General features: G+C 39.7%; 1 protein-coding gene across 3 annotated transcripts in view; it reads left to right on the top strand.

Moving 5' to 3' along the window:
- The window catches only part of WWC3 (WWC family member 3), a 144195-nt gene that overhangs the window by 93687 nt on the left and 35060 nt on the right, over positions 1-15448 (top strand). For all 3 annotated transcript variants that reach the window (XM_054007975.1, XM_054007974.1, XM_054007970.1), the window contains exons 9-10: positions 11246-11488; positions 15210-15299. In XM_054007975.1, the coding sequence (XP_053863950.1) occupies positions 11246-11488; positions 15210-15299 (333 nt within the window). The remainder of the gene's footprint in view (positions 1-11245; positions 11489-15209; positions 15300-15448) is intronic.

Here is a 15448-nt window from a genome sequence, read left to right as displayed (position 1 = left end):
CCTTTGATGCTGGTGCATTCTTCGGCACCGTCATCATCGTGGCGGCAGATCCCATCCTGGAGTTTGGTTCTGGCCTGGGTGCCGACACCTTTCCTGGTAGTGGGTGGGAGTGTGTCCCCTTCGATGCCACCAGTGCGGACTCTCTACTTCTCTTCAGCACCAGTGCTGCCTCCTTATTTGGCTTCAGATGAGTCTGATCAGTTGTTTGCCCCATCAGGGTTGGCTCTTCTGTTGTCAATACAGAACCTCCAGGTTGTCCTCCCGGATAGGCGCCAGAGATTGCACTCAGATCATTATCGATACCAAGATCAGCATCTGTCCCATAGTTGGGACAAGGGGCTCTTAGACCAGTGCCTACTGGCTACCAAAACCTTGTCCTTCTGCCCAGTGGCCTCCCTGGAATCACTGAAATGCTCCTCGGTCCCTGAGGTCCTGTTCCTTGACCCACTTCAGAGCGAGATCACCAGTCCCAATAGTAGCTTCCGCTACTGTACTTCTCAACTGCAATCAACTACTTAGTCCATTCCCCAGGACCTACAGGGCTCTTCCGGCTGAAACCTGTGGTACAAGAACAGGATCCATTGTTGGCACAGCTAACTGCCTCTTTGTCCTCCCTCGATGACTCTACTGTGCTGGAATCTTCCTCTCCCTCAGTATCCAGGGATTTTAAGTTGCATCAGGGCCTCGTGAGGTGTATGGCCGCTACTTTAGGTATCCAGTCAGAATATTCCTGCAGGAGAATATCCATAAGATGCTGGATATTCTCCAACCACCAGCTCCAGGGGAGAGTAGCCATCCTGTTAAATGACACTTTCCCTGGAGCCTTCAAAGGCCCTCTAGAATACCCCAGCTTTGTTGCCCTCTACAGTGAAACGCTCAGAGAAACAGTGCTTTATTGCCACACAAGAGTTGAAGGTTTCTGCTCCCATGCATCCCACAAGTCAGTCTCAAGCTTAAACTGGATTGTGCCAAGCTCATTCTTATTGCTCCAGTGTGGCCAAGACAATGCTGGTTCTCTGACCTCCTCATGTTACTGGTTCGGCCTCCCCTATGCTTTCCTCTTCATCCTGATCTTCTGACTCAGTAACGGTCAGGTTTTGCATCCAGCATTCAGGTCCCCGCATCTCACAGCGTGGATGCTGCATGCTTAGAAGAGGAGGAGGAGGAATGGGTTGTGGCGTGCACATTGTCAGTCACGTGGCACAGGGTGGCTGGATCCCCTGGGAGTCCAGAATGCACATCAACTTAATAGAATCCAGGGAAATCCATCAGGCCTGCAGTGCTTTCCTCCTACTCATCCAATCCAGACATGTTCAGTTAATGTTGGACAATATAATAGTATTTTATATAAGCAAGCAAAGGGGAACAAGAGCCCTTTCTTTGTGCATAGAGACAGTCACACTCTGCAATTGGTGCATCAGACATCACATAGCCATATCAGAGCTTACTTGCCAGGGATTCAAAATTCCCTACTGGACTGCCTGAGCAGACACTATTCTGTAAATCTTGAATGGGGGAGTCATGATTCCATTCTCAATGATGTCTTTGCTTAATGGCGAATGCTAGCTTGGGACCGTTTTGCCTCTCAGGCAAACAGGAAGCTTCTTCGATACTGTTTTAGAGCAGGTCTTGTCAAAGGCTCATTGCTCCCTGGTGTCATAGAGGGTCACTTGGGGTATGTCTTCCCTCCAATTCCTTTGATCGCACAAGTTGTATGGAAGATCTGCTAAGACAGAGCTTGAGTCATCCTCATCATGCTCAACTGGCCGAGACAGTTTTGGTTCACAGATCTGTTGAAACTCTCAGTGCAACCACCTGTGAGCCATCCCCTTGTTGCTGGAACTGCTAATACAACATGGGCAAGGTCACGCACTGCAATTTGGAGCCACAGCAACTCAGAGCTGTGTATTTGGATGGCCATGAGAAAGAGAGTGGTCATGTTCCAGAAGAGTGTAATCCAAAGTTAAAAAGATTTCTACATGAAGCTGTTACTCAGCTAAATGGAAACATTTCTCTGCTTGGGCTCATCAATGCAATTTGTTTCCAGAGTCCGCCAGAATCCTTGATGTTTTAGAGTATCTACTTTATCCTTAAGTCTTCAGGTCTTGTGTTCAGTTCCCTATGGGTGCATTTAGCAGCAGTCAACTCTTTCCATCTTCCAGTGGCTAACCATATGATCTTCATGCATCCTGTCACAACTAGATTTTTGAAGGGGATGCTCGGATCCTTTCTACCAGTGGTGAAGTTTGCACCTCAGTAGGGCCTCAATTTTATTCTGTCAGCTCTCACTAAGACTCCCTTTGAGCTGCTGGCTACATGCTCTATGTCCCATCTGTCCATGAAAGTGGCCTTTCTGATAGCTACAAGGTCAGCCAGAAGAGTTAGTGAACTGGGAGTGCTTATGGTGGGCCCACCATATACTGCCTTCTATAAAGAAAAGGTCTCGCTTTGCCCCCACCCTTGAGTCATACTCAAGGTAGTTTCTCTGTTTCCTATGAGTCAGGTCATCTACAGATCTGTATTTTTTTTCCTAAACCACATGTCTCAGACAAGGAGAGAGAACTGCATTCTCTGGACACCCAGAGGGCTTTGGCCTTTTATCTGCAATGAGCAAAGGACATAAGAAAGACACCTTAAACTATTTGTTTCCATAGCAGAGGTATCAGGACATCAACCTGTATCAGTGGAGAGACTTTCAAAATGGATTTCGGGTTGTATTACCTTTTCTTACCAGCTATTTGGCATCCCCTCCTGTCCCCAGAAGGGGTAAAGGCTCATTCCACAGAGGGCAAGCCACTTCAGCTGCATCTCTGAGAGATGTACCCTTACTACAGATATGTAGGGTAGCTACTTGGAGCTGTTTGTGTACCTTCCCAAGCCATTACGACCTTGTACAGCTGTCAGCTCTGGCTTTTGGGGACAGCAGTACTACAGTCAGCTATCACTTCTGCATCCTCACAATCATCACCTGTTTGATGACTGCTTGTTAGGGTTCATCACTTGAAGAAGAAGAAATGGAGGATACTTACCCGAAACTGGAGGTTCTTTAAGATGTGTGGTCCTTATCTGTATTCCGCTACCCACCCTCCGTCCTCTGTGCTGTGGATTGGTTACACTGTGGTAAGTGGGAAACTGGAGATGTCTGCCCACCCCAGCCTTTATGCTGTTGGTTGGGAGCACAAGGAGAGGTACCATGCATGTGCGAGCCCACAGACACTACTTGCAAGAAACTCTGGACTGAGTCATGTGGTGTGCATGCGTATCCCACATGCAGAATATAGATAGGGATCACACTTCTTGAAGAACCTCCAGTTACAGGTAAATAACTACCATTTGCTAAGCCTGCCTTGTTGTTCCCTGATACTGTTTTCAGGTCCCTATTAGTGATCTCAGAGCACCAACCATTGGTCTGCCTTCAACTACAGAGTAAAGGAAAAGTCTGGGAAGGCAGAGAATAACTTTTTTTTTTTTTTTTTTAAAACCTCTAATCCCCAAATGAGACCTTTATGATAACAAAAATTACATTAATTAAAATATAGCTTCGGTCATGAGAACTGCACGTTTAAAAAAAAAAAAAGAAAAACTTAAAACTTGCATAATATTGCATATTGTGATGAAACTCTAAAAATCCCAAGCTCAGTAGTTTACATTTTCTCTGGCCCCTGTAGGGTTTTTGGAGCATTTTTGTTTGTATTTCATGGGCATATTTGCATTCTCCCTCAAGCAAATCTGAGAGCAGCTGCGCTTGTGCATGTGAGGTTGGGCAGTACATTCAGCTCGTCTCAAAGCTGACCCTTATGCTCAGTGTACTGAGCATGCTCAGAAGTGGTGTTTTAATTGCCTGTAGTATTTCTCTCTCGTCCCACACTTCTCAAATCCTACTGTCACTAAGTCTATGTTCCCTATTGAATGTGCATATGCCAGCTTTCAGCCTCTGAACTTCAGCCATTTTTTACTTTTGGCCTGTTCCAAAAAGAGTGGGTGTGTTTTGTTTTATTTTGTTTTTCAGGGTCAGAGCATACATTTGCTTTCCCTACCTACCTCTTACAAGAGGTTTCCCAAACTTCTTACAATCAATGAATGTATTGACAGAGATGTAACTTTTATAGAATGCACATTTAAAGTCTTGTGAAAAACCTCAGTTTTTCAGAAATAATTTTTTTTTCTTCCTGTTACAGGCTTTTGGAGATGTATATTTTATAGTGACTACGCTCAAAAAGTAATACTTTCATTAGGCTGTATACCAAAAACGGAAGTCTCTATTGATGTAGTAATTTAACATTTTTCTGAAAAAACTAAATTTCTGAAACATCGAACAGTGTTCTAGGCATTTTGCCCATTCCCATCCATGAATAACATGTACTGATGGGCTTGCATTCCATACTCCAGTAGGTGGTATCAAATTATTGCTTTCTGGGTCAAAAGGCCAACTGCTGCTTATTTGAATATCAAAATTTACTTTGAAAAAATTTAAGTGCTCCTGTAAAGTGCAGAGGAGGGAGGTTCACAGAGGAGATAACAAAACTTTCACTGTAGTTCATAAGTGAACACAGATTTAAAATGGCAGCATACACCTTCCAATAAAATAACTGCTATTCACTGTTATGTATAAAACTACTGCTGTGTTATTCCTTTACATAATATAAGTGTGCTGCTATGTTACAACCTTTATTTGAATTTACTGTACATCTCAGAATGTTTGTCACATTCAGTAAAGCAAAAAGGAATTTCACAGGGAAAATACCAAAGGTGGATTTAAATACAGTTTTAGGCTTTTCTTGAAATTTGCATCTAAGTAACCATTGGTAATGGGGTATAAATACACTGGTGCAATCCCACATAGGGTAGACCTACTGCATTGGTGCAAAATGGGACACCAGTAACTGACCATGCACTGGTGTAGCTACATCAGTACAAAAAAACCTCCAGTATATACCAAATATGAGATAATTTTATTCCTACATAGAGTCTCCAACAAGAAATCTTTGCAAATAGTTGCAAATGCATGGGACAGGTACCTTGAGCCTGATGCAGATAGGACAACCATTTTCCAACAGTGGAGATTGAAACAGCACTGGATGGAATGCTGCCACTGAGTTCAAGAAACGTTCAATTGAGAAAGAAGAGTATCTGTACATTCAAATAGTAATGAAAATTAGGGCTGTCAAGTGATTAATCACGCTGTTAAACAATAATAGAATACTATTTATTTAAATATTTTTGGATATTTTCCACATTTTCAATATTTTGATTTCAATTTCAACACAGAATACAAAGTGCACAGTGCTCACTTTATATTTATTTTTATTATGAATATTTGTACTGTAAAAACAAAAGAAATAGTATTTTTCAATTCACTTAAGCAAGTACTGTAGTGCAGTCTCTTTATCATGAAAGTTGAACTTACAAATGCATAATTATGCACAAAAAAACTTCATTCAAAAATAAAACAATGTCAAACTTTAGAGTCTACAAGTTCACCCAGTCCTCCTCCTTGTTCAGCCAGTCGCTCAGACAAGCAAGTTTATTTACATGTGCAGGAGATAATGCCGACGGCTTCTGGTTTACAGTGTCACCTGAAAGTGAGAACAGGTGTTTGCATGGCATTGTTGTAGCTGGCGTTACAAGATGTTTACATGCCAGATGCGCTAAAGATTCATATGTACCTTCATGCTTCAACTACCATTCCAGAGGACATGTGTCCATGCTGATTATGGGTTCTGCTCAATAACGATCCACCAGCAGAAGGATGATTTTCTTTTTTGGTGGTTTGTGTTCTGTAGTTTCTGCATCGGAGTGTTGCTCTTTTAAGACTTCTGAAAGCATGCTTCACACCTCGTCCCTCCCAGATTTTGGAAGGCACTTCAGATTCTTAAACCTTGGGTCGAGTGCTGTAGCTATCTTTAGTACCAATGTGAGATTTCCTTCTTTGCATTTTGCCAAATCTGCAGTGAAAGTGTTCTTAAAACAAACATGTGCTGGGTCATCATCTGAGACTGATGTAGCATGAAATATATGGCAGAATACTGGTCGAACACAGACAGGAGACATACAACTCTCCCCCAAGGAGTTCGGTCACAAATTTAATTAACAATTTTTTTTTTTTAATGAGCGTCATCAGCATGGAAGCATGTCCTCTGGAACGGTGACTGAAGCATGAAGGGGCATACGAATGTTCAGCATGTCTGGAGCGTAAATACCTTGCAATGCTGGCTACAAAAGTGCCATGTGAACACCTGTTTTTACTTTCAGGTGACATTGTAAATAAGAAGTGGGTAGCATTATCTCCCATAAATGTAAACAGACTTGTTTGTCTTAGCGATTGGCTGAACAAGAAGTAGGACTGAGTGGCCTTGTAAGCACTAAAGTTTTACATTGTTTTGTTTTGAGTGCAGTTATGTAATAAAAATCTACATTTAAAGAATAAGAATCTTTCACAATAAAGAGATTGCACTACAGTACTTCTATGAGGTGAATTGGAAAATACTATTTCTTTTATCATTTTTACAGTGGAAATATTTGTAATAAAAATAATATAAAGTGAGCACTGTACACGTTATATTCTGTGTTGTAATTGAAATCAAGATATTTGAAAATGTAGAAAAACATCCAAACATATTTAATAAATTTCTATTGGTATTCTATTGTTTAACAGTGCAATTAAAACTGTGATTAATCACAATTCATTTTTTGAGTTAATTGCATGAGTTAACTGTGATTAATCGACAGCCCTAATGAGAATAAGACAAAAATCTCTCATCTCACCACCAAGTGTGGTTTTTTGTCTTTAATGTACTATCGCTTACAAAAAACTATGTTAAAAGAACATTATTTATGTTGCAAGGTCAAGCACTAAGAAGCACTCCAAGAATGATCAGGAGGTGCCTTATACCGATTCCATAGTTAGTGTTGCATTTTGAAATGGGCTTGAAGTGGGGCATAAATTCCTGCATTTCCAAGCATGTGGCCAATTAGCATGAAATGCCATATGAGATTAGTTTTTATGACCCTTGAATTTTCTGTATGGTGTTTGTTTGGTTTCTCCTAATGCATTTTTAATAGGTTTTCTTGAATTTGGGCTCTGGCTGTAATTTTTCCAGGGAAGTTCTACTTGTCTTTTTTGACTAGTGTCTTTCTAAAAAAAAAAAAAAAATTCTGGATACCCCAAACTTGATAGAAAGGTGTGTCCTCAGTACATGTGATGCAACAAGTAGTTTTCATTATTTTAAAAAAAAGGGAGGGTGTGAAGGGGTCATTTTTAGCCTATAATCATGCTGCTAGTTTATGTGCTGTGTGACTAAATTTAATTGAGCGGGGCCAGGAAAACCTGATTGATGCACACATTCTCCTGTCAAGAGCTACACATTCTTTTAGATTTTATCCCACAACAGAGAAAGTTTCATACATAGCTGCTGATACGCAAAGATTCATGCACAGCTGCTGACAGATAAAATCTTCTCCAGCTGCAGCAATACTTCTGCCTCTCCTCTGCCCCACATTTGTCCTGTTTAAGAATTTAAAATAACCCAAAAACCTAGGAAATTAATAAACAAACTTCATTGTGAAGGTGTTAGAGTTTCTACTCATAACATACTTGAGACAAACTCACAAAACCAAAGAAATGAAGTTAAGTAACTTAACACTAACTTCTCCTTTATCCACAGGCCATACCTAACCATTACTACGGCTACCATAACGCAGTATAGGCCATGCATTATAACTTTAACTCTGCTTTCCTAAGGATACCAGCCTTTAAGAAGAATACTTCTCTGAAGACTTCTTTACCAAATTGTCATCAACAGAGTTAAGGCTGTTCTGTGTGGCCTGTAGTGTCTAGTAGTGGAAAGGTATGTTCCGCTGGGTGGAGGAGTAGAAGATAAATGTCCTAACTTTTCGTTTCTTTGTTTTCATGGGTGTCAGGTATATTGGGTGTAGCAACCCTAAATGCTTCACAAGAAAGTTTTGTACTCTCAAATAAACAGTCTTCAGATAGTTAGAGGTCCTTTTCAAGACAAGCCACGATTGTCAACATTGAGTAAGACAAGGAGACCATTGGTTTAAACAGTACCTTAAATCTCCTGCCTGAGGGCTATCAGAACAATGGTTATGTGAAAAATCTGATGTAGGCGCTTCACATTTTTGAAATGTGACCTACAGAAAGTAGCACAAAAAAGGAGGAAACATTTTAGTTAGCTCCAATGAAGAGGCACATCCAGCTCAAGGGAAACCTTGATTTCAGTTATATTTAATTAAAAAAAAAAAAAATCCTGTAGAACTAGATGAATGGAATCCTTTCAAAGAGTGACTGAGACGGATGGCCAGTAGTGCAATTACTAGGTATTGAAAAGCTTTTCCTGGGACTGGTGTAACTGTAGTTTGTGATAAGAAGTGATTGTTCTATTTAAGAGATGAGTCTTGCCCCTAATGTGCTGGTCATAATTTTATTGCAGTAAATACACCCCTTGACACTTGGTACAATGTTTGAAAGTACATGGGGAATGTAGTTGGGTGCATATTAGACTTGAAATATGCAATAATTGGTTATAGGTTTCCATACCAGGTTTTTTTACCCCACTTCATTAACGAGATTTTTTTAAAATAATAGTTTATTGTAAGTTAACATTTAAAAAAAAATCTTGCTTCAGATCTTATCACTGTCCCAGTCACTACTACTCTTCAGCTGTCTGTCAATAGTCTTTCAGCAAACTCACCAGACAGAATTTAAAATCCTTTGGTAGACCCCAGTACTGCAATTGGATCTTCACTGATGGACTTCTGGGCATGCGTAGAGTACCATTGAAGTAATCTGGATTTCAGGAGCAGGGTTGATATAATTAATTGCCATATTTATAAAATTGCATGTAATTTGTTGATTTATTTGATCAGGATTGAACATAGAATTATCTTTTTTTTTTTTTTTTTAACTGATTAAAATGAATATGTTCCTCTTTGGCTTTATCAGATTTGAATCTGTTTCAGGAACATGACTTAAAAAAATATTAACTAAAAATGTTTGTAATAAAATGAAACCACTGAGCATTTTTAAGTTATTCAGCATGGCAGTATTCTTGATTAATTACCAACATTCCTAAGAACTGAGGAAAAATTATGGCAAATTTTATATTGCACCTACAAAACTTTCTTCCTCGTGCATATTTCCACTTTTACTGAAAGAGCTGTCAGAGTGTTGGTAATTGATTGACAAGAACGTGGTTGTTTACATCAGGTTTCCTGTAGACATGGCATTCCAGATTTTCTCTAGGGAACACATACTGAAACAAACTTCTGGACATTTTTTTAAATTTATATATAATTTATATATATAGAACAAATATATAGCTTTGAAGGATTTTTGTTCACACTCTAAAATAAAAAGGTCTCTTGGGTTTTTTTGTGTCTTAATTATTTTAAGCTATTTTAACAATATGGGCTAGGCTTTTTAGATTTTAACCTTTAGGGTCATATCCTAGAAACTCTACTTAGGTAAATAGTCCCACTGAGGTGCACTGACCCTGATTCTGTACTCCTGCTGTCTCCTTTTACATATACAAAAACTTAAAACTGACATGTTTTCAGAAGTGATGGACAAACCTCAGTATCAGGAGATTTATTTCTGTTTAGTTGCCTATCAGAATTGTTTGGCTTTACAAAATTAGGACCGGATTCTGCCACCCCTAGGCTGTGTTTACACTGCAGAGATTATACCCGCATAGCTATGTTGGCACAACCCCTGAGCGTAAATGCAGCTTGCACTGACAGAAGGGGTAGTGTAGGAATGCCACCTTCCCAAATGAAGTTAACTATGTTAACAGAAGCATTCTTCTGTTGACATAGCTGCATCTACACTGGAAGTTGGCCAGCATAGCTTACGCTGACAGTTTTGTCAACAAACTTAGTGTGGTTGGCAGATTTTGTCCCTTAGGCCTTTGAGATCATGGGAATTTGGGTCTTCCAGGTCTGGGTAAAATGAGGATGTTCAGAGGCATGTCAGAATGAAAAGGAGGCAAAAAGGAAACTGTTCAAACTGAATTTAAATTTAAGAAACTTGATTTGTTAGGAAACTAAAAAGAACTCCGCTCTAGAGGGGAGTAGTGTTTATGCAAATAAACTCCATGACTTAGGCATTCCTCAACTCATAATATTCAAGATAAGTGTGTTCATTTCTACTTCTCTGACCGTCACCATACCACCGTAAGGCTGAAGTACTGTCTTGAATAATTCTTGGTTTGTGGATAGGCTGTTACGGCTTGTGTTTTGTTTTCAGACAAAAGAAATAAGTTGTTGGAGTGGTGGGACTGGGAGGGCTTGGCTTCTTCCCAGTAGTACTTGTATAATGGCTGCTCCTGGCGGCAACTGTTCTGCTCCAGCCCCATATTTTTTGGACTCGTGACTTATTTATTCCTGTCCTTGAGTTGTCAGTCATGGAGTGCCAAATATTTTCTGCCCCTTAAAGATTTTTCTTAGCTGAATGATATACAGTCACTTGGAGAATAGCTTGGCTCTATACACTGTGGGACTTGTTGATGGCTCAAAACATTCCCAAAATCCTGACTGGGGAGAATAAGAAATAAAGGGGACTACTTCCTTCAGAATAGAAGGCAGATTCTTAGGCTACACAAACAGCACTCGACTGCTTCCTTGGAACAGCAGCCAACGAGTTTCATGTTAACTGCATCTAGTCGTCTTAAAACTATTAATTTTATTCCCACATCTTTATAATATCTTTATAATATGAATTATAGCAGCTCAAAACTGCTAAAATATCATGGCGGACATTGTCCACTCTAATTAATTATGATAGTTGTGATGATTAGTTTTGTTAATTCTTGGTTTGCTATTTAAAAAAATTCAGATGTAAATGAGGATCTAATTTAAAGCCAACAAAGAGAGGAAGTTGAGAGTAAACTCCCCAATTGTATCCTTATGTCATCTTTTGAATCTGTCTGCAACATATATGGTACCATGTGGAAGAAGTCATTAAGTACCTGTTAAATGCCCAACATAATGGGGTGTCTGTGTAGGTTAAGGATGTTAAGCTATAGATCTGAACATATTCACTTATATGAGATCATAAATGTATGCTTGCAAGTTTTTGTGGTTTATTTCACGTATACAAATAGTTTTAAGAATAAAAGTAGCTTAGTGCTAGTGGTCTGGGAGTGATTTTCCTCAACAGTTATTCCACAGTGTTTTTTCCCTGTTACTTACCTATTTCTTATGCATGCTCTCATTTTTTTCCCCCAAGAGTTTCCAATATACAGCAGCAGCTGGCCTTGCTAGATAATGAATCTTGGCCAGGAATGGCTGAGGCGGACAGGGACCGTCTTCAGCTCATCAAGGAGAAAGAGGCTCTCCTTCAGGAACTGCAGCTCATCAGTCAGCAGAGACGATCCCCAGAATACATTGCACGTTTGGAGGAAGAAAAAAGGCGCTTGGAGAATGAAATTCAGCAGGCTCGGGCCAGTTCTGCTCAGGGGGCCACTGAAAGGTTTGGGGACTTAACGGATTATTTTCTTATCTACCATAGGATGCAGCTGCATAGATTCCAAGTGAAGAGCTGGTGCAGTTTACCAGCTTTATATGAGATCAAAGCACTACAGTGGTTATTTGTGCACTTTGCCTACAAAAGGGACTGGGGTCCCAGTCAGCACTTCCTGACCATGCCACTGTTTAGATCCAATCTTCTGAAAGCTTTCCTGTAAGCGGTATTAGAGTGAAATTGACAAGACTAGTCACTTTCCCTTTTCCTATTCAGATCCCGGGAGTGCAGCAGAACTGATAAGAATCATGTCAGTTTTTCATTTATCTTTGGAAAAGCTCTGAGCTGCAGAGACATGCCATTGAGCTACTCAGGATGAATGGGGACCCAAACAATGGTGACCAGAGATGATGGGGATAGTTGGTTGGCACCTGGGGTTAAGTTAGAGTGATTGAGGTCACGTCCCCAGAAACAGCAGTGACCTCAGAACAGAGACCAGCCCTGCACACAGCAGTAGCCCCAGGACTCGGGAAGTTTAAAGATGACCTTTATGCTGTAGTTGTACACACATCTTTCCCATTGACCTGTGGAGTGTACAGTTTGGCTGGACCCAAATGTGGCCCTAAGATTTTGTTGAGTATGCTATATAAAAATTTTGTGTATTTAAAACCAATATGAAGGTCTCTGTTATTAAAAATGAAAACATTCTTCACTTGGGGGAAGTACACCTCTACCCCGATATAACGCAATCTGATATAACACGAATTCAGATATAACGCAGTAAAACAGTGCACCGGTGAATCAAAGCAAGTTCGATATAACGCGGTTTCACCTATAACGCGGGAAGATTTTTTGGCTCCTGAGGACAGCATTATATCAGGGTAGAGGTGTATTGTTCTTTTCAAGGTGCCATAAATTGTCACCGAATTTAAGGAACAGACTATAATTCCAGCCAAGTATGTCAATAAACTGTGCATATTATAAAATGCCTCCAATTAGAGGGACAGAGCTTCTGTCTAAAACTCATTTCTCCTAATACTCTAATAATGTTGCTAAGCTTTACGGTGAACTTTTTCTTACACCAGAGAAAATATTTCTGTCCACTTAGTTCTTCCATGCAAGCAGCTAGCATCTGTGAGACGTTTTCCCAGATTTTCTGTGCATTCTTTTGGTTTTTGTCACAGGTTGAGGCATGAATTCATGGAAAAAAGCCAACTTTGACACTTGAGGACACTACACTGAGCAATATTAATACAATCTTGTCTAAACATTAATGCTTACGTGATTAAGTTGATCTTTATAAATAATTGAAAATGGCCCCATATCTGAGTTTGTAGAACTCAATTTGACTTGATCAGGCTTACTTCAGGCAGTAAATCCAAATGGTGATAGAGAATTCATAGCTGATTAAATAAATACAGTTGATGTTTTGTATGACATTATTTGTGATTTTTGCAATATTGGCACTCGAGCCTAGAAAATGACAGAGAAGGGAGTTCACTTTACACTGCAGTGTAGTAAATTTTATTTGTTGTTTTTGGGATCTCATGTTAGGTAGCACATACTGTGCTGGCAAAAAGAGCAAGCTCTTTTTCCATGTTGTAGTCTGTGCTGTGGAAACCAACATTCCAGGGTGATATTTGATATTTCAGATTCTAGCAAGAAATTGAGCAAAAGTTAGCACAATATTTAAGGATGCTGTATTTTTTATAATAAGAGAGAGAACACCACCAGAGACTAGACTAATTATTCTGTCCGTCAGAGACAGAAAACATTTATCATTGGAGGATCTCCTTCCATATCCCATCTCCTTCCCCCAGCTTGCAAAAAAGGGTTGATGTTTAAGCACATTTAATAAGAGTTCTGTTGTTACTGATTTTAAAATGTAACGTTAAGCACATGAAGAGCTAGCATAACTTAAAACTCATACAGAGAACTACACAGGGGCTTCAAGATATGCTGTGTAGAGAAAGTAGCTTTTTCTTGTTTCTTAAATAGCTATAATATGAGTGGTTAAGGCTAACTTTTAATTTTTAATTTCACTCATCCAAAAGATTCCCCTTTACTACCCTCTCTGTCAAAACCCCTGTATCTTATTAACTGTTTTTCCAGTCAAGGAGGGTTTGATGGGACTTTCTGTGGAGCCAGAAACACTGCCCTTGGCTAAGTCAGAGAGCTCTGGACACCCACCCCTTTGTTCCCCTGCATTCCAAATATCAGCCAGTTTGGGAGCCTTGAGGACTGAGGAAGTATCAGGTCTGGGCTGCAGAATGGAGACATATTATGCCAATAATATGCCAAGAAACAGAACAAATTACCCCCCTGATTTTAATCTGTGGAGGGAAAGGTTTTAATTTGGAGTTAAAAGAATAAAACTCCAGAAAAAACATAGAGAACTCTGTATTTCTGGTAGAGAATAAATGGAGGGATTGGAACAAATGCTGCATCTTTTTAAAATAAAGTTTAATAGTTTCAAAATGTAATCAGGGTACCTTACAAGCATATAGTACTGGCAAAGTTATGATGACTCCGTTTGTGTTCGGGCAGTAATACTGAGTAATTTGGCCACTTGCTTTTGCCTCGGTAAAGAAACAATAATGGTCACTTTTTCCTCAAGAAGAAAGAAGTTTTTATCGTAGTTTAATGTTTTAAATGCTTCTAACTTCTGTTTGAAGGAGAACAATACAAGAAATATATTAACAAATATTAAATTATAATTACAGTTTACTACAGCATATTCACTCTTGGGGCATTACTTGAAGGTCAGTTCGATACTTATCCTTTTTCCCAGTGGTTCCTCACTCCTCTCCTGCCACAGAATATCTGAGTGAAAGCCAGGATCACAGAGTTCGGTGATGAACTGCTTAACAGAATAGAAGTTCTCCAAAAAAAAATTTCTTTTCCTTTTGAAGTTTGACTTTCAATCTGTATGGGTAATTGAGGTACTGGCGAATATTCACCCACGAAAGCTTATGCTCCAATATGTCTGTTAGTCTATAAGGTGCCACAGGACTCTGTCGCTTTTTACAGATCCAGACTAACACGGCTACCCCTCTGAGGCTAGGTCTACACTACCCGCCTGAATCGGCGGGTAGAAATCGACCTCTCGGGGATCGATTTATCGCGTCCCATCGGGACGCGACAATCGATCCCCAAATCAGCGCTCTTACTCTACCAGCGGAGGTGGGAGTAAGCGCCACTGACAGAAAGCCGCAGAAGTCGATTTTGCCACCGTCCTCACAGCGGGGTAAGTCGGCTGCGATACGTCGAATTCAGCTACGCTATTCATGTAGCTGAATTTGCGTATCTTAAATCGACTCCCCCCTGTAGTGTAGATGTACCCTGATACTTGTTTTTAATCAGCTGCTCCTGCCTCTTACATGTCAGCTTAGGTACCTTTATGGTTGGCCTAGGCAATTTCTGTTATGTACCTTCACCACCATAGCTCTTGTGTTTTCTTTTGGTTCCTTATTCCTCAGTTACTGCAGTTCTCTAAGTGCTATATAAGGCTCTCAGTTCCTATGCTCTCAATGGGAGTTCCGTCATGGATTAAACACTGTGTATTGCCCTAAGTGAACTAATTCTGTTTGTTAAAAAAGGATTCATTGTTTACTCCCAATACAACAAGAACTGTGTCTTCTTCTGTGTTTGGAAAGCTCTTAGCACATTTTGAACACTACTGCAATATAAACAAAAGAAGAAAAATAATAATTGCAATTTTTAATTATAGGATACTGTTACAGGAGAAGAGAAATTGTTTGCTTTTGCAGCTGGAAGAAGCAACTCGTTTAGCCTCCTATTTACACTCCCAGTTAAAAAGGTGAGTTCTTTAGAGAAAACAATATTTTAAAAAATTTAATAAATTTTGAATTCAACAGAAAAAAAGTAAAAGTACAAACAGAACAGACCATTTTACTTCTTCGTACTTCTTTTGTATGTTTGTAATATAAGTAAAGGATGGGCATTGGT

Source organism: Malaclemys terrapin, chromosome 1 (assembly GCF_027887155.1).
Source record: "Malaclemys terrapin pileata isolate rMalTer1 chromosome 1, rMalTer1.hap1, whole genome shotgun sequence".
NCBI lineage: Eukaryota > Metazoa > Chordata > Testudines > Emydidae > Malaclemys > Malaclemys terrapin.
Note: the sequence above shows the minus strand (reverse complement) of the source record. Positions and strands in the feature narration are given on the sequence as shown.